Source organism: Ahaetulla prasina, chromosome 1, assembly GCF_028640845.1.
Source record: "Ahaetulla prasina isolate Xishuangbanna chromosome 1, ASM2864084v1, whole genome shotgun sequence".
NCBI lineage: Eukaryota > Metazoa > Chordata > Lepidosauria > Squamata > Colubridae > Ahaetulla > Ahaetulla prasina.
The window spans coordinates 152,617,854-152,644,543 of NC_080539.1; the positions used below are offsets into that span (position 1 = coordinate 152,617,854).

General features: G+C 35.8%; 1 protein-coding gene across 4 annotated transcripts in view; it reads right to left on the minus strand.

Annotated features, from left to right (window-relative positions):
* Positions 1–26,690, minus strand: part of MBOAT2 (membrane bound O-acyltransferase domain containing 2) — a 110,282-nt gene that overhangs the window by 9,423 nt on the left and 74,169 nt on the right. For all 4 annotated transcript variants that reach the window (XM_058178122.1, XM_058178144.1, XM_058178135.1 and 1 more), the window contains 8 exons: positions 25,835–25,930; positions 23,390–23,445; positions 20,734–20,788; positions 19,491–19,674; positions 9,081–9,273; positions 7,914–8,017; positions 3,293–3,357; positions 195–327 (listed from right to left, as the gene is read on the minus strand). In XM_058178122.1, coding sequence (XP_058034105.1) covers positions 195–327; positions 3,293–3,357; positions 7,914–8,017; positions 9,081–9,273; positions 19,491–19,674; positions 20,734–20,788; positions 23,390–23,445; positions 25,835–25,930 — 886 coding nt within the window. The remainder of the gene's footprint in view (positions 1–194; positions 328–3,292; positions 3,358–7,913; positions 8,018–9,080; positions 9,274–19,490; positions 19,675–20,733; positions 20,789–23,389; positions 23,446–25,834; positions 25,931–26,690) is intronic.

Genomic DNA, 26,690 nt, shown 5'->3' on the forward strand with positions numbered 1-26,690 from the left:
CAGGACTACCTGTAATGCCTTAAAGCAATTTAATGATTTTCAAAAGTCTTTTTATTATAAAGCAATTGTTTTTATAAAAAACTAATCTAAAATTTTAAAAATAAATACTAAGTAAGTTTTGTAAGTAATTCATACAGCTAATTAAAAAAAAAAGAGCACGACTATATCTTAACTGATATATAAGGGATACTTACTGTTCGTGCTGCAAGTGTCATTAGTACCCCTGTTAAGAAAGTTAAATAATATCCAGGATATACCCCGTGCCAAATGGCTGATAAGATAAAAGTTTGTATTGTTGGACTGAAAGAGGCTCGTTCATAGCATACCCTGAAAGTAAAAAAAAAAAAAAAGATACGCATTATGTAGAAAGGCAAGAAGTGCATTTTTTGCAATACCAAGGCCTGCCAGAAATAACATTTTAAAAAAATCCTTGAAAGTTCCAAGCAGCATGCAAGACAATCAATCCTACCAAATTTACAAATTATTATGAAAACAGACTGAGCTATCATTCAGGTTGTAAAACCACTTTTAAGAAGTTATTTTTTCCATAAAATAAAAATTATTGGAAATATTTAAAGTTAACTAGACAATCCATGCCCCAATGTGTCATCTTTTCGGAAATATTTGCTCATCTAAACAGAGAAACAGAATGACCACGAGTGGGCAAAAAAGCATTGGGACTGGAAACAACTATTTACTTCCTGCCAACTTTCCCATTGAGTTTCTTTGTAAGAAGCTGATAAGGAGCATCAGAAATCAATCTTCCTTCCTTCCTTCTTTCCTTCCTCCCTCCCTCCCTCCTTCCAATTCCTTCCCCCTTCTCCATTTACTGTGCTTGTGGGAAGCTTTGCAGGGAGAAAGTCAGTGTGGAGGCTATCAAAAACTTGCAAATCCAAGGCCAAAAGGGAGCGGAGTGGGGTGGGGCTGGGAGCAAAGGAGTGTGCAGAAGTGTGGGTCAGGAATGGTATGTGGTGTGAGCAAGAGGTATTGCATGGTTTGGGAAGTATATGTGGGTATATGCAGACATGCTGCTTAAGAGTGGGTGCTTGGGAATGGTGTTGTTTAATAAGTACTGCACGGATCTGGGAAAACACAGATGGGGGGCACGGAGTAGGGACAATGCATGGGAATGCTCAAGAGATGCAGAACAGCACCGAAGGAGCCACACACACACACACACACACACACACACACAAACATACACACACACATATAATTTGTATCCTGCCTTCACTATTTTTACAAAAACTGAGGGCAGCAAACATACCCAACACAGCTTCCTCCTATTTTGGACACATTCTGTAAGATGGCCCATCTGAGGTGCCGTGGTTCAGAAATTGGTGTCCTATAATGCACTGTTGTGCCCAGTTAATGCTCATAATAATAATAGTATGTAGATATAATACTAAGAGAATAACAATCAGTAGTAAACTATATGACCATGACTAAAGAATATCCTAGATGAGAAGGAAAGTTCAGAATTTATCCCCATTTGTCTCTTGTGCACTGCCAAAATGCCACCCTAGAAAGTCAGGTGGTCCTGATGACCAAGATAGAATGAAATGCTGAGACTGCTGGGAAGAGACTTGCCCCAGTCAAACCCATATATCTATCCCACATTGTTAAGAAGGTTCCTTGAACGCCAAAAGATTCTTGAGCACAAGAAACTGCAGAATGCTGGAAGGAAAATAAAACATTTCTACTATACATTTAGGGTCTAATATCATTATTCCAATGCAGAACTTCCAAAACGAAAGAATCTGGAAAAATGTGCTTCTTGAAAATGGCACACTGTTACACCCATTCTAGCAACTTTGTCATTAGGGAACTAGCACCCAAAGGGACCTAGATTCTGAGAGATTTCAACTCTGATTTATAACTATATACCAGCCTTAGTCTTCCTGAAGCAAAGGAAAAGGACAATGGATAAGCAAATAGAATAGAGTCAGGCCAAACCTTTATTATTAACAACATGATAATCCCCAAATAACATAACATAACATAACATAACATCAGAGTTGGAAGGGACCTTGGAGGCCTTCTAGTCCAACCCCCTGCCCAGGCAGGAAACCCTACACCATCTCAGTCAGATGGTTATCCAACATTTTCTTAAAAATTTCCAGTGTTGGAGCATTCACAACTTCTGAAGGCAAGTCGTTCCACTTATTAATTGTTCTAACTGTCAGGAAATTTCTCCTTAGTTCTAAGTTGCTTCTTTCTTTGACCAGTTTCCACCCATTACTTCTTGTTCTACCCTCAGGTGCTTTGGTGAACAGCCTGACTCCCTCTTCTTTGTGGCAGCCCCTAAGATATTGGAACACAGCTATCATGTCTCCCCTAGTCCTTCTTTTTGTTAAACTAGACATACCCAGTTCCTGCAACCGTTCTTCATATGTTTTATCCTCCAGTCCCTAATCATCTTTGTTGCTCTTCTCTGCACTCTTTCTAGAGTCTCAACATCTTTTTACATCGTGGCGACCAAAACTGGATGCAATATTCCAAGTGTGGCCTTACCAAGGCATTATAAAGTGGTACTAACACTTCACGTGATCTTGATTCTATCCTCTGTTTATGCAGCCCAGAACTGTGTTGGCTTTTTAACAGCTGCTGCACACTGCTGGCTCATATCTAAATGGTTATCCACTAGGACTCCAAGATCCCTCTCACAGGTACTACTATTGAGCAAGGTACCACATATACGGTACTGGTGCATTTTGTTTTTTTGGGCTAAATGTAGAACCTTACTTTTTTCACTGTTGAATTTCATTTTGTTAGATAGCGCCCAATGTTCAAGTCTGTCAAGATCTTTCTGTAACTTGAGCCTATCTTCTGGAGTGTTGGCTATTCCTGCCAGCTTGGTGTCATCTGCAAATTTGATGAGTTCCCCATCTATCCCCTCGTCCAAGTCATTGATGAAGATGTTGAAGAGTACTGGGCCTAAAACAGAGCCTAGGGGTACTCCACTGCATACTTCCCTCCATGTGGATGTAGTTCCGTTGAGGACTACACGTTGAGTGCGGTTGGTCAGCCAGTTACGAATCCATCTGGTGGTGGTGCTGTCTAACCCACATTTTTCTACTTTATCTAGTAGTAGGTTATGGTCTACTTTATCAAATGCTTTACTGAAGTCCAAGTAAATTATATCGACAGCATTCCTCTGGTCTACTAATTTTGTCATTTTGTCAAAGAAATCTTTGGGGCAGCTTCATAATACTGAATTATCAGCATATATAAGTTTCTGAGAGTAATTTTTATTACAATGGGATGTACATCAATCAATCAATCAATGTACCTTTTGAGCCAAAGTGCTGTCTGTATATTCCAGTTATCAAGAAACATCTTGAAACTTGTTGAAAACTGTAACATGAATAGAAAATTATATTATTTCAGCAAATATAAACTCTGTATCCCAGTGAGATGGGCAGCATAATAATTTAATTAATAAATAAATATTTCATGGTCTTTGGCAGCCACCTTAAATCAGATTTTTAAAACAATATTCTTATAGAGTATTCTTTAACAAGCTTTACTAATATGAACAGGACTCGGTAACAAGAATTTCAGCAACTGGACATTTCCTATTTTAAATCAAATTGTCCCGATTTATTACGGCAGAGAATTTTTTTTTTAGTTATTTCTTTCTAAGAACTCTCAAATGTTCCAGAAAGGATGCAGTAATAATAGAGAAGGTTATTTCTATAGAGATATCTCTACACGGCTATGTTTTATATCTTTATCAGGCTATGAATCAAACATGTATTGCATTCTTTTCAATAACATTCAAATAGTATGTTGTATACTCTATATCACGGGTGTCAAACTCAATTTCATTGAGGGCCGCATCAGGGTTGTGTTTGACCTCGGGGGCATGGCCGGGGGCATGGCCAGCTCAACATCATTCATGTCAGGGGTGCCTGTGGTGGCCGGAGTGCTCTGCCAGAGAAAATGGGCTCCGGAGCTCCGTTTTCGGCTGTGATAGCCTCCTGCAACCCTCTGCCAGTGAAAATGGAGCTTGGGAAGGCCACGTCCTCTGTTTTTGCTAGCAGAGGCACTGCGGGCCAGTCCTTTATGGTTTCCAGGGCAGCCCCACAGGTAGGATTTGGCCTGTAGAAAGGTGAAATATTACAGTTGAGAAAACAATAAATAAAGGCTAGAGGACTTCTGGTTGGCCCCACCTTTCTCGCTGGGTGCCTAATTTAAGGCACTCCGCACTGGATATCGTAAAAGCCGGTGAAAACAGCGAAAAACAGCTGTTCCCAGCTTCAATTTCTCCCTCTGGTTGAAAGAGAGAGAAAGAGCAGGGGGGAGAGTGGTAGATTCCCCTAGGGGCTTTGTTTTTGTTATGCAAAGTCCCGAAAGGTTGAATCCCATTGAATCCTCCTTTAATCTCCAGTATTCAGTGCGCTCCTGCAAAAGCAGGAAAAGAGGAAGGTGTCCACCTCTGTTCTATTAATTTCTTTTTGTGGATTCCTACATGCAGATGGAAGAAGCACGAGTGAACAATTATTGGATTGCAAGTATTTTTGATTTCCTGACTTCCACCTTTTAAAGAGAGAAACTTTTTTTCCCCTTGCTTTAACTGACTGTTTAAAATGGCATTTTAGAGGAAGTGAAAGTACAGCAAAGTAAAGTGGAAAGGAGCAAGCTGCATAACTAAGAAGCTAGGAAACACTATTTGTGAATACTTAAAGGAAAAATCGCGTTTACTTGCTGAGAAAGTGAAACTGAATGGAGATTTTATCTTATTGTGCTGGACTGTGGACTGTTGGATTATATTAGTTTATTTAAGTATTTCATAAGGGGATTCTCAGCAAGAACTTTGCCATGGAGGTTCTTTCAGAAGAATGGATTCGTGACTTTATACAGGATTATACAGAAAGAATGTATTTAATTATTCAAAAATACGAATTGATAAAAAATGGGGATGTTTTGGATGAGAGCTTGGAGGAAATTAACCAGTGTAATCAGTACTTGGAATATGGAATGGAGGCGCAAGCAAAAACGGATAAAAATGAAGATATGGTTATGAATAAACAAAATGATGTACAGAGATTTTTTCCAAAACGTTTAGATGAAATGCCTGAATCTGTGTTACAAGAGGCTGCCCCTCGAATTGGAAAAATTCACAGGATTAATGCTTTTCAAGAGTTTTCTTTCTGGATTGATGGAATATATGGCAGTAACTTGTGGATTGTTGGACATAAGGAACTATTAGGAAATATTGTGATTGACTTTTTAAAAGGAGTAATGAAGGAAAGACAGAGACTAATGCATCAAAAAAAATGGCAAGAGATAAAAGTATTATTCTGGAAAGAAGTTTTTTTTGAAATATTAACAGACAAAAATATTAGCGTTCCTGAAAGATTAAAGATCTGGAAGAAATGGGTTGATTATATTTTTCACATCTATCATAAAAGACTAAATATTTGGATTTATATTGGAATTTGACGAGGAAGGACTAAAGTTGAATAGATACTGTAATTTCTTGTATTGAAATTATATAATGTGTTGTATTGAATTGTAAATAGAATATTTTTGAAAGGTCTTACGTAAGAAAGATTTGGGGGGGAAATTATATGGTTATAGAAACTATAAGGGAGATATTTTCTGAATTGGATTGGATTTTTATGTATTAGCTGGTTTTAAATACTTTAGGATTAATTCTTTTTATTGATTTATATATTTTATTACTGTTAATTGTTAATATTTTTTTTTTTTGAAGGATTTTGGTTATGTAAGGAGGAAGTCAGAGTTAGAGGGGGAAAATTGGAATAATAGTTTTGGGGGGAAAAATTTTTTTTTAGTATATGTTTATTTTATTTTTAACTATACCTTGTGTTTGTTCCAGGAAGTCAGGGGGGAGGGGGGTTTGTGAAGGGAGAGGGGAGGGGGGCTATGGGAAAGGGGGAGAAATTTTTTTGTAAAACTTTTTGAATAAAAAAATAAAAATAAAAATAAATAAATAAAGGCTAGAGAAGGTAACTGGTGGTAGGGCACGATCTTGACTATTAATAAGTGAATTTACTTACGTAGGTCAGGTTCGGTAGTTTTATACTATAGAGTAATAAATCAAATATTTTCAGGAGGCTACAGGCATTTTAGTTTTTAAAGTTTTTATTTGTAAATAACTTCTATCTTCACAAGGCATTTTAAAAATGTTTCTTTAAAAAAAAGAAAATGAACCACACATTATTTTGAAAAGTGTACTTCTAAAGTACTGAAGTACATAACCTGATTTCTATGAGATTTTGCTTTTATGTACTGTTATTGGAAGGGGCAAATTTGTATTTTCAAGTCATATAATTCTGGAAAAAACACTGATTATACAGGTCTTCTGTAGCATAAATTCTTCTGAGAAGTCTTTATATTAATCATAACATCTGTCTCCAACAGATTAGAAGCAGCTTGTCATATCTCCTACTAAAACAGTAACAGTGTGCACATATAGTAAAGGGAGAATTTTCTTTTCTTCATTAATTTCAGTAAACATATGGTGCTTGCTTATATTCTTGTTGAGCAAGTGAAATTTAAAACCACAGAGAATTGGCCATACAATTTTTTTTAAAAGGAAACAAAGCAAAATGTAGTCAGTTTTAATGTGCCAGAAAACTCTGCAATTTCGTTGGAACAGATTAATGCAACTACGCCTTCATATAGAGATGTTCTATATATAAATGTTACTCATTCTATTCATAAGATAAAAGGAAGAAAAGTCAACTTCCTCTACTGGAGTAGAAAAAATATTATTAAATATTATTTGTATTATTTATTTCTATTTGTACACAACCCAGAGTTCCTCTGTGGGTAGTACAGGAAGGGAGGGAGGGAGGGAGGGAGGGAAGAAGGAAGGAAGGAAGGAAGGAAGGAAGGAAGGAAGGAAGGAAGGGTGGGTTGATGACAAGGAGGTATAATACACTCCTGGTCTTGTTTTTAATACAGGTAATCCTAGACTTGAGGATCACAATTGAGCTTAAAATGTAAATGTAAAAGTATGTAAAAGAGCTGAATTGGCTCAAACCAATGGGTAGTACAGGAAGGGAGGGAGGGAGGGAGGGAGGGAAGAAGGAAGGAAGGAAGGAAGGAAGGAAGGAAGGAAGGAAGGAAGGAAGGAAGGAAGGGTGGGTTGATGACAAGGAGGTATAATACACTCCTGGTCTTGTTTTTAATACAGGTAATCCTAGACTTGAGGATCACAATTGAGCTTAAAATGTAAATGTAAAAGTATGTAAAAGAGCTGAATTGGCTCAAACCAAAGGCCTATCTAGTTTATCTCTATTTTACTAGTGTACAGATGCTTATGAGAAACCAGTAACCCAACTGTAATATAATAAGATATTTTTGTTTATATTTTCTAGCATCTGTATTAAAAGATATATTAAGACTCCCATATGGGAGTGCAAATAATACAGGTAGTCATTGACTTAGGATCATAATTGAAAAATTTAAATGAGACAATTGTTAAGTGAATTTTGACCCATTTTCTTGCCACAGTTGTTAAGCGAATCATTGCAGTTGTTAAGTTAGTATCATGGTTGTTAAATGAATCTGGCTTCCCCATTGACTTTCCTTGTCAGAAGATTGCAAAAGGTGATCACATGACTCCAGAATACTGCAACCATCATAAATATGAGTCAGTTGGCAAGCATCTGGATTTTTATCACATTATCATGGGGATGCTGCAAAGGTTGTAACTGTGAAAAATGGTCATGTCACTTTTTTCAGTGCTGTTGTAATTTGAACAGTCCCTAAACAAACTGTTGTAAGTCAAGGACTACCTGTACACAAATTGCAATAAGGATAATGAAATTCTTACTCATATTAAGCTCATTTCATCAGGGCAACACACATTGCAACAAAGTAGTACTATACACATTATGTAAATACTATCCCCATTTGGACAGTTTTGAACAAACCTCTATATGCAGAATTCGTAGATTTGAAATCAAATCCCAGTGTGGGACTCCATTTTTATCGTAACCTCTAAAGCCAAATCCAGCTGCATTATTAATTGCCTCTGCTGCAAGGAAAAGTAAGGAATTGTAGAAAGCTATAAAAATATTATAAATGCTTTGCTTTTCACAAAGAACTTTAAAAGAGTATATTTTGCAACTACTGTTGAAGCTATTACTAAACACCAAATACTAGCAAAACTCAATTTCTCCCTATTTCTGCAATATATAATACAAATTATGGAAAAAGTACATTTCAAATTGAATGATTTAAAAACAATGTAACTGTTTCTTTTCCTAAATCTGAAGCCAGATTAGAATCCACACACATATTTCATAGGCTTCTCAGTACAGTCAGGATGTTGGCAATATTTCATATTAAAAATAAATTATAAAACTATTAAAGGAATTCTTTTCCTAGAAGTTACGATAATTGAAAGTGTTAAATCATATGATTCATATGATCACTGGATTTTTAAAAAGAGAAAATACCCTTTAAAATTTTAAATAGATAATCATTGATGTTTATCCAATTGTAGAGTTGCATAATTTCTTGTTTCTTTCTATGTTTTTATATCAAATTAAAATACAGATAACTAAGAAAAACAGCAGGATCATTATTACTACCAGTGTTGAAATTAAGCCTTTGACTCATTTGCCCTTCCACAAACTGGATTTAAATTTTAAAAATGGATTTCAAAGTCAGATATAAAGATTTCCTGCAGTCTATTTAAAGGCATATAAATTAAGATTATCAAAACAATTTGGTGTAAATTTAAACAAAACAAATACAACTTTTACTATTTCATTAATAATTGGGTTACACCTGGATTAAGGCTCCTAAGCAATCAAAATAAAGAATGAATTATATCATGAGGAATCTTTCCTAAGACATTCTGCTTAGCTACCATACTATCACAAATCATACTTTTATGTTTAAATCTGAACTCAAAACACCTAATAAAACACTTTATTCTCCATTAAAAAATTAGTGCTTCTAAAAGAATTCCTTTGAACGTAATTCTTCCTTGGCCCACAAGAGAGCACTCTATTAAACATATTCTTTCAGCATTCTGTTATAAAACTTGTAAAAGGAACATTCTCCCTCTCCCTTCCCTCCAAACTTCTTACCCAAAGTCCATGCAAAATAATACTTCGGCCTGGCAGCCATTAGTGACAGGTATAGGTAGATAATCTTTGTAGGAAAAGATGCTGTTGCTCTGAATTGGTCATCAATGTTGTATTCTACAGGGAAAGTTTTGCTAACAGTCATGTGAAATAATAAGGATAGTCCACACACTACAAGTTTCTGCGCCACAGCTATCTGAAACATGCAAGATATAAGACATTGTGAGCATCTTTTATACAGAAACGTTTTAAATCGAATTATTTATGACTGATTTAATATATGAAGCATATTGCTCTTGCATGGTTAAAATAAAATAGACTTTCAGAGATGGGGAACAATAGCCCTTTTATGACTTGTGGTCTTCAACTCCCAGAATTCCTGAGCCAGCCATGCTACGCAACCAGAGATTATATTCTTCAACCTTTTACAAGACTATTTTATACCTTTACCTAACTATTTTAGCCTTTACAAACTATTTTATACCTTTAAAAAAAAATTCTGAGCTACCCATGTGATACGAAAATATTTTATAGCCCACTAAATATAAGCTATAGATAATGATTTTAACACATTTAATTTAGAATTATGTGACCATAAATTAGCAATCTATCAATATAACCACAGAATAAAATTAAAAAACAAGAATGGCCTATAGATACAGTACATCAATCTACATGATGTGCAACTTGGTAAATATAGTAGTGATTTTAAAAAATATCTCTTACAACTGAATGTAAGTATGCTAAAACTATAACTTTTACTCCAATATGCAGGTGATATGTAGCTTTCTCAAATTTTATTAGCATCCTGACCCTGGTTCTTTATTGTTATTATTTTTCTACTCTTGCTACACTAATTCATTTTGCTATTGTTGATACTTCTGCATACCTATGTAGGTTGTGATTCGATTAATGACTATATATAATTTTATTTCCTTGTCCTGTGCAAACAACATGATGCAAATGTATGCATGTCTTGTCAAAAATAAATCTCAATTGCTTAGTCTGGTTTAATACTAAATATGTACACATGAAATTGCAATCTTAATATGTTTTAACTAGCAGTTTGCAATATGCTGTCAGACTCTATGTATTTGAAATATATTAAGAGAAAGTTTATTCGGCTTGGCTATATAACTGCAAAAAAAGCAATATAAGGAAGAAACAAAAAAACCAACAAATCCCAAGAAGGTGGAGGGAGGGAAGCAAAATCTGAAAATTGTATTTTTTGAAATAATGAGAATCCAAAGAGCCAAATAAACTTCAGTAGAGAATCTTTTTCAGAGGCAATATAAGAAGACATAGTTTGGAAAGGAAATCTCATTTCTCTGCCTCTAAAAAAAGTTCTCATCAAAATGCATTAGACTTTTTTTTAAAAAGAAATTGCTTTATGCCAAGGCTAAGGCTTTGCTTTTCTCTCTTTCTTTCTTAAAAATTAACCCACAGATGTCCTTTCTCATTTCCTACATTTGCTTCGTTCAAAATTTCACACAATACTTTACTATAACACCTAACACAAATTATAGGAAGACAATAACGACATCAGAAAGGCCAATCATTAATATATCCTATCTAAAATTACTAATCACAGAGGAAAATGAAATAGTATTTTAGAGTTTTAATACATTTGGGCTAAATAGGATATCAAATAGTACTATATATGTCAGCATTTAAATTCTTACTAAATGTTATTTGCCTTCACCCACTCACCCCCATTTAAACTGTAAGGGATATTAATCAAAAACATACTTTATCTCGGTATTATGGCTTTTTATTTCTAGGTCTAAAGTTTTAATTATTGCAATGTTTAAACAAAAACAATTATTAAATATGCTATTCCATTTTTACTGGCAAATCCAGCAAAGAAAATAAAACGTCCAACTGCAAATATACAGAACAAATATGTAACTGATAGGATTTATAAATGGATAATTAAATTCAATAGCAACCATATAAAGAAAATTTTAAGAAAAGGAGAACATTTTATTTGGAGGAGTTAACAATATATTTTGAACAAAAGTTGTTTTATTTCTAGAAATCACTGTATTTTTTGGTCTATAAGACGCATCCCTCCCCCAAAAATGGGTAGAAATGTCTGTGCATTTTACAGAGCAAATGTTGCCGAAGCCCCGCCCCCCACTGGCTCCCACCCTTTGGCCGCTGCCTCCCAGCAATTTGCCTCCATGCAGCAAACAGCAACAGCCTGGTCAGCTTCAGCACAGCCTGATTTAGCACAAGCAGTTAATTGGAGGTTGGATCTGCCTCCAGAATACTGCTGACCAACTGTTCCAGGCTCCACCCATCACTGTCACTGCCCATCGCCACCTATCACCACTTCCTCACGTCCCATTTTCAGCCTCTGCGCGTCCCATTTTTGGCCTCCACACGTCCCGTTTTCAGCCCATTCCAGGAGGTGGAGATAGGCGGCAGCAGCGGCGACCCATGGAATGGGCCGAAAATGGGATGCACCGAGGCCAAAAACAGAGCGCAAGGAGGCAGTGATAGGTGGCGGCAATGATGCCCTGCAGCCTGGAACATCTGATCGGCAGTATTCTGGGAGGCAGATCCAACCACCAATCAGCTGCTCATGCTAAATCAGGCTGTGCTGAAGCTGACCAGGCTGTTTGCTGTTTGCTGTAAGGAGGCAAATTGCTGGGAGACAGAGGCAGATTTTTTTTTCTTGTTTTCCTCCTCAAAAGCTAGGTGCATCTTATAGTCCGGAGGGTCTTATAGTCTGAAAAATACGGTAGCTAAATGTTTTATCAGAGAGATTATTCAAGATTAATAATTGATCCCAGAAGATACTTTATGAGTTAATTTATGAGAAATCAGGATTGTGAGCCTTAATTTATGAAACAGTAATTCATGGTAACAAAAATGCAAGCAGCATTTTAGGTAATTCCACAATGGAATACAATTTTAAAATGAAGCAAGGTTCATGTAGAAGGTAAGTTTCATCAGCAGGCTGTATGGAATATATATTTTGTCAATGTTTGTTTTGATATGTTTAACAAAGCAGCCATTTTCTGTAATTCCGCCACTGTAATTTCTGATGGCATAATATCAAACCCTCCCTCAAATTCTAAATATACGGTATATTCCACTTCAAGAAGTTCTTGTCTCTATACAAGGTTAATAGAGACAATATCTTTTGCTCAACTAAAATATTGGATCAGCAAACAGCTACAAATAACTACAGCAGTACAGTAAACTAATACATGCCCATGAATATAACCCTCACACCCACATACAATAATTTTGCAGATTACATTATTGAATCACTATGCCAATCAATTTGTTAGAAATTTCAAATTACTATAGAAAATGTATCATTATATTTAGTATCATACATAAAATATACACCTGCCTGCTCTAAAAAGACATTTGCTTCCTGGAGGAGATAATTTAGAAGAGCAACCTCATAAAATGATAAAAGGTTGTCTACAATGTTTCAATTTAAGAACAATTGTTCATAGAAAAATTCTACTTATTGATGGGGAAATCGTTTACTTTGGTAACTCTAACTGCCATTCCCACGAGAAACTCAGAACTGATATCCATGTATCTTTTCATTCACTGAATTTATATTCTGCTCCAGAAAAGAGAGCTCTAGATAGACTACTCTTTTAAAACATGGAAGTAGTTCACTTTCTGGTAGAATTAATATGTATTTGCTCATTTTAGTTAGGATGCTGAGGGTTCCCAACCAAGAAATGGGGTTTTCTGTGGTGGTCCTTGTATTGTGAAATAAACTCTCCCGGGGGTGGGGGGAGGTAAGACTTGGATCATCAGTAAAAGCTACAGCTAGCACAAAACATACAGTCATACTTCTAACAAGATACTCCTGACATATGAGAATAATCTGAATCTTTAAAATGCTGCATTGGCTGCTAGATTTCCAGACCCAATCAAAAGGGCTGGTTATTCAAGTGCTTTAAGGCACCGCATTGTGTTGTATTTACCAGAGTTAAATCTGCCTGTCCTTAAATCTGGCCTTTTACAGAGGGTCGATTGCAAATCTCCTCTGTGAGGCACATGAGATGTGGACTGGCACACACTTTCTCTGTAGCAGCTCCCTTTCTGTTGAATACTCTCCCACAAGAGAGCTGAATGTTCCCAGCACCAGCAACATTTCCCAAACAAGCCAAAAGGGTGTGTCCCAGCATCCATTTGGCTCTTCAGATGATTTATTTATGGGCAATTGTGATCATGTTTCTGTACTGTTTACCGATGCCATTATTTTAATTGATTGTGCTGGGTCTTATATTTTCATGTTGACTTTCTTGTACCCTACCCAGAACTTGGGGGGAGGGGACCATTAAATATTGTAAAATTAATAAATAATGTACATTTGCAGTTGCCTCATTTTCATTTGTAATTGAATGTAAGAGGGCCACTTCCTTTTTTCTTTTCTGTGTCAAGTACTGTTATCTTTAGATTAGAAAAATGAAGGGTATATACTATATACAGTATATTTGGCAACAGGACACAAGAAATCTGTTTTTAGGTCCCTGCTGAACTCATCCGTTTTCATTTTCTTTATAAATAAAGATGAATAATAGTGATGAACATGATAATCAATGTATCAAATACTTTTATTTCTGTTATACCATTATTTCAACTATGTATGTCAATATTTAATAATAAACTATTTATATGGAAAGGGTATTTTTTTGTCTTGTTTAATGTTGACAATAAATTCATGACTGTGCTGGGATCTAAAGTATTGCCTAACCCTAGTTCTAATTCATGAACTTCCACTTAAGTTATTAGCTCCTATCATTCATTCCCAATGTAATACACTCTCCTGCTATGTTGACTACAATTCCCATAATTAATTTTCCTAGTTTGGGATTGAAGAGGTTGTATGGTCAATAGATCTGGAGGGCAGCAAGTTGGGGAAAGCTATTGTACCATGTGGTATCTGTTTTACAATATTTCTTCTTTTAGAAATTAGTTCAGTGAAGTGCTTACATCAGGTGCCTCAATTTTGCATCTCACTGAAATCAGCTGAAATACGGTAACTAACCGTCAGCCCACTGGAGAGAGCCCACTCACTTCACTGGAGAGAACCCACTCAGGCTCTTAATGACTGAATTAATTAAATAATGTTTTAATTAAACCATTTCAATGGTTGGTTGCCTCCTCAGAAAATGTCATTAGTTCAGTAAAATCTTCCAAGTGTAATAAAGCTTGTTGTGCTTGGATTCATTAAATACTGATGATTAAACTGCAAGGAATCAAGAGCCAAAAATATTTATATGAAGCCAGAAGCAAAGGGAATTTGTTCCATAGGAACATGGGAATATAACAGTAGCTGAAAGCTGTAAGAAGAAGAAACTTACGAAGATAGACAATAATTTCAGACAGTTGACACCAACTTTGAGCACCAACAAATGATAGCTTGTAAAAAGGTATAATAGGAGTGAGATATGAAATAAATCACTTTAAAATGTTGGCTAGTGTTCAATTAACATGCAATTAGCAAATAGACGATGTTATTTTAAACTTGTATCATGCACCTAACAAAAGGAAAAGAGGCATTCGTTAATTTTATGTTACAGAAATGAAATTCAAACCAAAAAAAGGAAGCTTATTAGATTAGGCAGGACACTGTTCTTTCAACTAGAGCTTCCCATTTGCTGATCCTCATGGTGCAAGAAATTTAAACTTAATCTAAAAATGTCTTCGTGTATTCTTTGATTTTTAAACCAGCATGAGAATTCAGCAAAAAAAATAATAATACCCCACCCTATTTTACACAAGGGTTTCAGCAACAGAAAGCAGAAGTGAAACTTTTATATAACCATATAAAACTGCAAATTGCGAAGGGAAAATGCAGAAAGTCAAGAGCCGCACCATTCAAAGGGTTTCCCCAAAGCACATAATACACTATGAAGGACAGCCAGGTTTCTCTTAACACCATTGGGAATGGGTCAAGAGCACACAGTTTTGTTTAATGTCAGAAAGCTAAGGCGGCATAAACCACAAAATATGTTAAGCAAATAAGCAATACAATGAAGAAAAACCTTACCTGTCCTGAGTAATTAAATCACATTTTAAAATAGTGTTATTTATAGATCCTCACTGATAGATGCACTTATTTATACACCAGCATTTTCTAATAAATCTTTATAGAGAGGAAGTAAACATCACCCATTTATCATTATTTGTTTATATTAGGAATCAAAACAATTTTTATATTTGAAGTCAGAACTGAGAATGACATTCTAAAATTTCACTTTTTTGGCTTCTGTGAGTAGAAACTTGCCAATAAATAAAACCAACATATCATCATCTTCACTTTTAATATAAGAAAGCAGCCAACCAATTTGTTTGAATATTGGCTGTAGGAAAGGTGAAAGCAGAATCTTAATGCCATGGATAGTCTGGTGCACAGCAGACTATAGTGACATTTTGTGACTCAACATCCATGGGATGCATTAGTTACATCAGTTTGGAAAGTATTCTTCTTGTTGCTGTTGTTGTTTAAATCCTCTCTCTGTTGGGAAACATGCAAGCTTTTCCAAGGAATGAAGGAAAGAGGGAAATATATTTTTATTGCCCCAAATCAGGATCAACCAAATGGGAGAGGAATTGCAAGTTAAAAAAAAAAAAGCATTTAAAAATTGTCAATGTTTTATCAAAAAACATTATTTGAATGTATGAAGAAAAATAGAACCCTATGAAATAAAAAATGAAAATCCTATCTAAACTTTAACAAAACAACTATAAAGAGGTCATTTTATTAAAACAACGTGCAGAAAAACAGCATCCAAAACATTTTGGCTTTTGTTGTTTTATCTATTATTATTTTGCATCCACATCTTAAATTCTATCAGCCACCCTATTCAATAAGTGTTTAAGAAAAGGGTGGTTGTACCAATTAATTAAATTAAAATAAAATAGTGCTGCAGTTCTGCAACTGTAGAACATTGCTATTCTGTGCATCCTTCATTTGGAATAAGTGCACTGATCATTCAGTGAAAAGTTACTTAATTACAAGTAAATTTGGGTGGATCAGAACATGTAAAGTGCAACTTTTGGGGGGGTAAATAAATTTCCTTTATCATTCAAGTCAGATACTGGAAGATTTGTGCACAGTTACCCCCATTATGCTAAAATAAACTGTTATCTGCTTCAAAATATCAATTAATTTTGATTGTAATACAGATAGCCTTCGACTTACAACATTTCATTTAGTGACCATTCAAAGTTAAAACAGTACTGAAATAAGTGACTTAAAACCATTGCATCATCCTACGGACACATGATCAGAATTCAGACACTTGGCAACTGACTCCTATTTATGATGGTTTCAGTGTCCCAGGGTCACATGATTACCTTTTGCAATCTTCTGTCAAGCAAAGTCAATAGGGAATCCAGATTCACTTAACAACTGTGTTACTAACTTAACAACTGTAGTGCTTCATTTCAACCTCCAGAAGTTGTGGATTCTCCAACCCTGGAAGTTTTAAAGAAGAGATTGGACAACTATTTGTCTGAAATGATATAGGGTTTCCTGCCTGAGCAGGGGATTGGTCCCTTCCAACTCTTTTCTGTTCTATTTAGCAACTGTGGTAAGAAATGTTGTAAAATGGGCAAAACTCACTTAAAAACTATCTCACTCAACAACAGAAATTTTGGGCTCTGTTATGCCCATAAGTCAAGGACTACCTGAATTGAATACATCATAAATAAATCATATTTTTTCAATAGCATTTTTGACTCAAAATATAACATTTTGTGGCTTCACAGAGAGCATTCTGATAAACCAACCCATGGCTGCACAAATAACTTTTTACTGAACATTTAAATATACTAAAATGATGTTACAATTTTTATGCCATAAGAATCTTAACATGGATTGAAGTTTTCATTTAAACTACAAATAAAATGCCTGTTTGATTTTCCATTTAAATCTAAACTAAGAATGCATTTTTATGACAATTATTACAGAGTATTATGAAAAATAATGATGCTTGCTTTCAAATACTACAAGTATATATGATAGCCCTGGAGAATGATAATGCAAAGTAAATAATTTCATTATTTTCCTTTCATTACAAAGTGCAGTGCCACACTATTTCATTAAGTATTTTTTTAATTATAAGTTATTGTTAAAATAAAGCTTCTTAAAATAGCAGAGACTGGGTTGGATTTAGCATTATAAGGGCTTGCAACACAAGACATTTTTTTTTAAAAAAACTTGTCATGTGGTAAACTTAATGTTTTGGACACAAGTCCCGGAATTACAAGCTTATAGGTTTTAAGACATTACAAATAATATTTATTTCTCCACATTCATATTACATATCCATATTCATGAAATTCTTGTTTAAAATGAAATGGTGCCATATGAAACTGCTTTTGATTAATTGCTGTTCCTTGAGAAAATGCATTTTTGTTTAATGTACAGAGATATTCAGGGTTAAAATTAGTTATTTGTTCTATAAAATGATGATATACTTCATCTTAAAGCAATGACGCAGAAGTGCATCTAATGCCTGTAACCATCGCAAACTTGACAGCGTATGAGGAAGTGTTTACAATAGCTAACAATTGCAGAATGTTTAGTGGTTTATGGCTGTGAAATTTAATACAACTGGCATTTATACTTATCAGCGATTACTAAACCAGTGTTTGCACATCACTATAAAATAACTTCTCTTCATCCTTGACTAAAAAATAATGGAAGGGGAATCCCTTAATGTTGCTTGATATTGCTAACCAAAGTATGCAGCTAACAGAAAATAAATAGGCCGGACTAGTCTTCAGAAATGGCTAATAGTGGGTAGAAAAGAATTTGAGAGAAGAAGGGGGAATGCTGGAAAGCATACTTGTGGACTTGAGAAGAAGTCACACAGCACTATGAGAACCTAGAAAGGGAGAGGGAAAAAAACCAAAAAGAAGGGGATGAAAGGATGCTTAGTTTTAAAAAAAATAAAAAATAAAACATGTCTAAAGAAATTGTTATAATCTCATCTTGTAAGGAAGCATCCAAGGCTAAATCCAGAATCTTCAGCATGGCTCTTTTAAGGGAGGCAAAAGCCTCTTTTCAGAGAGAAATCCTAATTGAAGGTATGTTTTAAGCAAAGCTGAGCAAAGACTTCAGCTAAGAAAAACTAAATCAAGTTTATAAATAGTAATTGGAGGAAGAAAGTCAGAGGAGACAGGCTTTTGATTTAAATACAGATCATTCCCGACTTGCAATCATAATTGAGCCTGGGATTTACACAATTGATAAGTTGTGCTGATTGTTAACTGAGTCATCATGAGACTGACCCAATTTTACCATATTTGGTTATTAAGCGAATCACAGTAGTCATTCCTCAAAGTCACAGTCGTTAAATGAACCCACTGTCTGCAGTGGCTTTTTTTTTTTTTTGCTGGAAACAGGAAGTAAACAGCAGTTTCCAGGAAGAAATGTCATAAATTGTGGTCACATGATCATGGGATGTTCTAATGGCCTTAAATGCAGGTCAGTGGCCAAGCGTCCAAAATGTGATCACACGACCACAGGGGATTCCTTCCATCAGAACTTTGAATCCAGGTTGTTAGTACCTTCTGGTTAGTCCATCACAACTTCAAATGGTCGCTATGTGACAAGTCATAAGTTGAGATCTACCTGTATATATTTAATTAAACATATGGTTAATTAAAGTTTCAGATTTCAAGAGAAAAATATGATTTGGAGTATACAGAATAGCTCAAATGATGAAAACAATTCCAAATGTTATTTTTTCTCCCTGGGCATAATTGAAGAAGGCAGCCATCTGAGCCCAGAAAAAAAATTCAAGGTCTTGAAGAAGGTCCTGGCAGATGAGCATCCATATGCACTTTAAATTGCATTTCGCCTTTGAATCTGAAATGCTGTGCAGCGCTTTTAATTAATAATTAAATGAGGAACAAATAAACAAGATATTTATTGTTTATATTTTATATCCAAGTGTGATTTTTAAATTAAACTCTGTAAATATCTTTTGGTTCTTGTTTTAAAATTTAGTTTCAAGTTCAATGGGATATCTAAGATGTCTTAGAAACACTACCAGAGGAATGAAAAGTCTACAAAATTAAGGCCGTGCTTATTGAATGAAAATCAAATACCAGCAAAAGTTAGAGAAATAAAAGCAACTTGCATTGATTTTTTTACTGATAGTTTTGATGGCAATACGTGGGATGAAATAAACACAAGTCCCAAGCTTTCCACAGCCTACAAGGTTCAAAATTAAGTATCTATGGAGAATATTGACCTTTAGATGAACTCAGTGCTTGATTATGGAAGGGAGAACTATGTCATTTATGAAAATGATCCAGATACAGCTTGAGATTTATGCCTGTGAGAAATGCAGAATGCAAACTAGACTTCCCATGCAAACACAGCAGCACCATCGCAATAACAATAGATCTTACATTTGGGGAGGGGTCTGTTTGTTCGTATTTTATTTCTTCTTTCCCATTTGCTTCCGACTGAGTCAGTTGATATGATCTGCCTTCAATGAAAGTAATATAGTCTTTATAAGAGCATAATGGGCCTGCCAGGATACCCATGAAATTACAGTTGTAACTTAAATATTCCAGTAGACTTGGCATGCGTCTGTAATTCAAAGACAAGCAGCTGGTGAGATTTTACCTCTATTTTAGTAACAAGAACTCTGCTACAAAATAATATTAATACCATACAGTGATTGTTATGAACTGGCTGACAGAAAACTTCATAGATAAAAAAGTTCGGATTCAAAACTAGTTGATTAGTTGTCGATAAAGGATCCTGTACTTAGTCAAAAGATCAAGCAGGAATGGAAAATTTGTGGCCGTAACAAAGATTGCTGAATTAAACAATCTCAATCAGTTTTAGCCAATGGTAGTCATGGTTCATCACTCTGGAGAGCCCACAGGTTTTCCTCCTTGGATATAATAGGCACAGTATGGTATGTAATTCATTAGGCAATCTGATTTCTCTTTACTGGAGAAAACCCAGGAAATCCAGATTAATTCAGTAGCATGTTACTAGAAATTTACTTCAATAAAACAAGGACATGTGAGTCACACTCCAACAATGAAATGCAAATTGATCTTTCTTCAGCGTTACTACAGGTAGTCCTCGACTTACAACCATTGTTTTAGTGACCATTTGAAGTTACAGTGGCCTGAAAAAAAGTGATTTATAACTGGTCCTTGATCTTAGAACTGTTGAAGCATCCCTACAGTCGCATGATCAAAATGGCATGTATTTACGATGCTTGCAGTGTACCAAGGCTACGTCATTGACATTTGCAACCTTCCCAGCCCTGCTCACAACAAGCGGAGTCAAGGGAAACCAGATTTGCTTAATGACTACGTGATTCATTTAACAACAGCAGTGATCAGGTTAACAATTGCCCTGCTTAACAACTAAAATTCTGGTCTCAGTTGTGGTCGTAAGTCGATGACTACTTGTAGCACACCGAGTAGTTATTTAGTTTGCCTTTATGCTGCTTTGTTTAATTTGGCCCAAAGTGCTTACGATGGCTTTCTTCATATTATTGTAAAAAAAGATGGAAAGCACCCAAATGCATGGAATCCAAATGCATCTGTCTCCTGCAAAGCTGCTGAAAGGCTGACTGACAGATGGAATCTGAGGCAGCCGTCGACATTAAAACAGAGAAGCACTTACCTCACGGCTAAGCATCGCTGTGATGGTGACAGTTCTTCCTCCTTTCGGAACATTCCTGCGCATGAGCAAGAAAGAAAAGGGTAACCCATTGGGGCTGCTGCAAGAACCGCAGACACATTTGAGCGCTCTCTTTCTCTCTTTCTCTTTCTCTCTCTCTTTTTGCAGGATAGTCATGAAGAGAAGTAATTGCAATCTGAGGCCAAACAATAAGAGCAACTGATGCTAGCAGGGATTTGAGAGGACACTTTGCCAGCATTCTGATCCTCTTTGTGATTAAGCTACGATGGGCATAGACTGGAACAGAGTTATCAGTCCAGATTTCCTAATCAGATTATTATATCCAGATGACTGAGATGATTCAGAATTTTGATTCACTTTAGGGGAAAAAGGCTGTTCTGTGCATGAACAGAAGCCATTCAATCATCAGGCTATTTTCTTCAAGGTCTAAATGCTATTTAATGAAAAGATTGCCATTATTCCTTGTTTTCATGTTCAGATCAAGCAAGCTAATCAAAACATGCCATGGCTACAGACTCAATCTTAACCGTGATCGCTTCCACTATCTGTTTTCAGATGACGAGCTAGGCCAAATAAAAACATGGTTTAGCATATCATGAAAAAGTGCTATTTCTTGTACCTTTGAATTAGAAAGACTATGATTTAATCTTAATTAACTGAAACAAAACAATGTCAAACTCCTAGTGTATGTTTCTGTCCCACCTCTAATAATCATATGTAATTTTAAGCATGTTGTAATATAGCTTGACAACAGGGGTGAAATCTAAAAAATTTTCCCTACCGGTTCTGTGGGCGTGGCTTGGTCAGATGACTGGGTGGGTGTGGCCAATAACAATAAATAATAAAAATAATAAACAAAGTATAAAAAACAATAAGAGGTACCAAAAACCAACTTTCACACTTTGCACACACACAACACAACACAACACAACTGACTCACGCACAATGTAAAAGCAGCTGCACTTCACACTTCACAAAGCCACAAAAAGCTCAAAAACCAACTTTCACACTTTACACACACACAACACACACACACACACATACAAAATGCCACATACAGCTTTCTGAGATTTTGTGTGCTTGTGTAGTTAGAGTGAAACACTACAGAAACACACCAAATCTCAGAAAGCTGCACAAATATTTTATTTTATTTTATTTTATTTTATTATTTTATTTTATTTTATTTTATTTTATTATTTTATTTTATTTTATTTTGGACTTCAAATCCAAGAGTTCCTCAGCCAGCAAAAAAAAAAAAAAACCCGCTGCTGATGGTGCGGCTCAGCAGAGGCAGGGGAGCGGGGCCAGGGATTTTTGCTACCGGTCCTCCGAACCAGCAGCTGCCATCGCTACCGGATCGCGCGAGCCGGTCCGAACCAGGAGCATTTCACCCCTGCTTGACAACCAGTTTGGGGTAGTGATTAAGGCCTCAAGTTAGAAACAGAGGCTGAGTCCTAGTCCCATCTTAAGCAAAGCCAGCTGGGTGACCTTGGGCCAGTCACTTTCTCTTAGCCCTAGGAAAGAGGCAATGGCAAGCCACTTAAAAAAACTTTGCCAAGAAAACTACAGAGACTTGTCCAGGCACTTTCCAAGAATCAGACACCATTGAACAGAAGGGGAAAGAAACCACACAACTGGAAATGTAAACTAAGATTGATTTAAAACAGTGAGTAGAGCCAACGTACATGTCTCCATATAATCAGATGACTGATAACTGGGAGCAAAGAATCATGAAAATGTTAACTCTCTGCTGCTATCTAATGATTGTCCAGATTTAAGTGGCAAGAGACTACACTATTACAGGGCTGTGGAGAACTGAAAAATTATTTAAATGAAATGATTCAGATTTCATGAGAGCACAGCAACTTCCTGCTGTTCATTAAAGACTCCCAAATTCTTAATGCTTCTGCATGAGCTAAAAAAATGGATATACCTATTATAAGAAATTCGCTAGTTTATGCAACTTGCAAGACTGCCCATTGCTGCCTCTTAATATTTCAGAGAGGGAGGGAGGATGCAAGCATGAGGCTTACAGCAACCTACCCACTTAATGCTGATCCATGATTAATGCTATATTCTAATGCAGCCATTATCTCTGTTTATTTACAAATAAAACCAACCAACGTTTCTGGTTTAAAAGCATTCTCTTTTTAGATCTTCAGTTGTCTAAACTAAACATCTAATTATCATTATTTATTTAGATTTGTAAGTATTTTCGTAACTCTATACAATTTTTACTACTTATTTTTTCCAACTTGTGGCTTAATTTAATTTTCATCTAGGTGCTTTTGTATTCTATGGTGATTTTAAGATGTAAACTTCCTTGTGTTAAATCTGAAAAAAAGTTGACATTATGGATTTAATAAATAAAAATATACAGCAATACAATTTGCCCATTTAAAAAAATTATACAAGACAGCAAGAACTAAATAAAAGAAATATTGGTTTAATGAAATCATCACAAATAGTAGTTTTGTCAATAAAATTTCACTGGCTTTGTAAGAAGAAAAGATTGAAAGTTAAAAGAATAGCTGGCCAGAACACATTGTTCTACCCAGAAATTTATAGAAAAAATTCTCCTCCCCAATTTGTGTTAAAAATTTAAAGAAGGAAGTCTTTTCTCACCCCCAATTCTTACCATCATGAATTTCATACGCCAAACTTGTAATTTTCTGAATAATTATCATCATTGGGCTGTAACAAAGATGGAGAAAGGACAGGAAATTTAGATTTTTTAAAAATAAAATAGTACTTCTCTATGGCAAGATAAGGCTGAATCAGAATATTCATGCGTTGTTTTTATTAAATTTGCCACTCAAAAGAAATTTTCATTGGTAGGTTCATGCAGAGGGAAACAAAGAAACCAATGGCATTTACACTGACAGGAAATGATATATTTTCAAAAGGTTTATAGCTGATTTGCTTGAGAAGTCACAGAGCCTGTTCAGAAAATGAACACATTTCAGCTCAATTATTCCTCCCTCCATAAAGGAAGAAGTTTCCATCCTCCCTTTGTCACAAAGCATTATTTGATTAAGTCCACAAAATGTCAAATGATGTTTCAAATGGGGATATCTTGATTTGAGGACAAAATCACAAATTAAAAACAGGACATTTTAAGGTCTTTCCTTCAGGCACAAAAAGGAGAGGAGAAAGAGAAGCATGCACAAGCTTGACTTTCAGACATGCTTATTCTCATTATGTCAGCTACATGCATATTATGCACCATTCCCCACTATTGCTGCCGCCCTTTGACACATATTTTAGATTAAAATCTAAAGGTTTTTACCAAATTTGCTAATCAAACCAGAATAAATACAATATCATTAAGCAGACAGAGAGATAACAGAAAAAAATAACATTGGCCCGTGTAAATAATGGACCAGTAAAATCTAATTTTATTTCAATTGCACATACATTTGCTCCATAAATATTAGAACATAATCAACCTTGAAAATTGAACCACCAGTCTGCAAGGAGTACTTTGCCATTTCTACATCACACATAAGATTTTCTTTTAGACACATACGTAATGGTAACACCAGAGAAAGCAATATAACAGAAATTCACCAGTACCCTAGAGAATGCTGTTTTCCAATTACACAACTCAAAAGTAGAGAAATGAAGACACCATCTTGCAATATAAAAGATTTCTTCTGAAAGTAACTTTGGTGTCTTGTTCCAAGAGAATTGTAGGAAAACAGGCAAGATTTATTAGCTTTCAGACACTTCCTCGGTACAAAAAAAAGATTAATTTATGAACTCAAATACAAATCCAAACTGTTAAAAAGGAGAGATGGAGAAGGAAGGGAAAAGGAACTGCAGAAAGGAAATCTCTCAATGCTCATGATTGCACTGGACATTTCCAGAGACATATATAGGATTTTTGTCAGATGCAACAAGGTACAGGTAGTCCTGGACTTATGTCCGATCACTTAACAAATATTTGAAGATATGACTAACTTGAAAAAAATTACTTACTACCCATCCTCAGAATTAAGACTGCCACACTATCCCCATAGTTACATCATCGTGTTTTAGGTGCTTGGCAACCAGGTCACATTTATGACTGGTTGCAGCATACCACAGTCATATGAGATAGCGTTATGTGATTATTTTTTTTGCCATTTTCTGGCAAAAAACACCCATTGGATAAGCTGAATTCAGATTGACGCAATTCATTTAATGACCATGATGACATGCTTAATGGCCATCATAAAAACATTGTAAAACTGAATCTGGTCATGTTGTGACTCAACTTAGGACCGAAATTCTATTTTCAACTGTGGTCATAAGTCAAGAACTGCCTTGACTTGAAATCCAGATCAAACACACAAGTGGTTTGATCTGGATTTCTCCTGTCCATCCAGCATCAGCTAGATCAGTCAGACTTTTAGCCCACAGAGAAATTGTTTTCACAAACATCCTATTTCAGATATAGTTCTATTCTGAACTATATAGTTATGAAGGAGCTGGATAGAAAATTGTGATAGGGCAACCTTTACCAAATACATAAGGATCTGTCAGGAGGCCAGAAACTCATTGACCTTTTATACACTCACACTAATTACATGCAAACAGATCACAGGTGAGGATGGGTACCTTTATTAGCCATTCACACCCCTTTGTGTCAACCTGTGTGCATGTTATCAGGCCACAATCACCAGGGTATGTAAATTTTTGATCAGGGTCATTTGGGTAGTTTCTGTTGTCATTATGATTGGAAACGAGTAAACACAGTTGACTGATAATAAATGGCTTCAGCCAAACACTAACCATGAGTGTTTCCTGTTATCATTCATATTCTCTGAGAAATGGCCAGGAAATCATAAATTCTGCCAGGGTATGTAAACTTCTGAGCACAACTGTATATGTATACACATTTTTCCATGTTAAGTCACATCCCTGAGTTATATTACCTCATACTCTTCTGTTGCAATAAACAAACAGGTAACATGCATACATTCTTATTTTTTTAAAAAATTCAGACATCTATGAAGTCTCAGGTAAATTATACTTAATTCAAACTTAAATATATCTACCTACAAAAATAATTGTGAGTACTGAAAATCGTTATTCTTACCCTGAAAAATCAGCAGAATATTGTCCATAGTCAAATATATAAACTCTAGAAATTTGGCACACAGTGAGGTATCCCAAAGCAAAAACAAAACAATATCTGGAAAAGAAAAAATAGTCATTGGGTTATCGCCACAGAACCTATAGGTATTAACATATATAAAAAGCTAGACAACCTGTGACTCATGGATCTCCTTTCACAGATAATTCCTTACTTAAACAGAGGCACAGAATGACCACAGACAGCAAAAATGCAAAGGGAGCAGGAGCAATTTCCAACTTTTTGCCGGCTTCCCCACTGAGTTGCTTTGTGGGAAGCTGGCAGGGACCTGAAGCTGACCCACAGAACATTCTGACATTTTGCTAAAGGAAGGGCGAACAAAAGAAGCCACAAGGAAAATTGCAGCCCTGTTCCTTAAACCAGCACAGCAAGGGCCCCCTCCCTCCAGGAAGGAAGAGGCACATTGATTGACTGCCAGCCCAGCCCCGCCCCACTCCAGCCAGCCATATCTCGCCAGCAGGCATCTGAATTGCTCCCTCACCCTTCCCTCACCAGCCATTGCCATTAAGAGAGTTCAAGTTTCAACCTCTAATCCAAAGCGGCCAATCTCCACTTGCCAATTGTGCCCTGCCATCAGCCAATTAGATGCAGGAAGCACAGGGAGGTGGGGAAGAGACCAGGGATATGCCCTTCCTGTTTGCCCCCCTGCCATGCAACCTGCAGGTTTCTGGGATGCATAGCCAGAAGGTATAGTGGTGCTGAAGTGGCCACAACCTTTCCAAATGTAATTTCCCAATAGAGTCACGGGTCCCGGCATTCGGTAATTTATAGTTCATTTAAGTTACTTTGGTTCGATTAT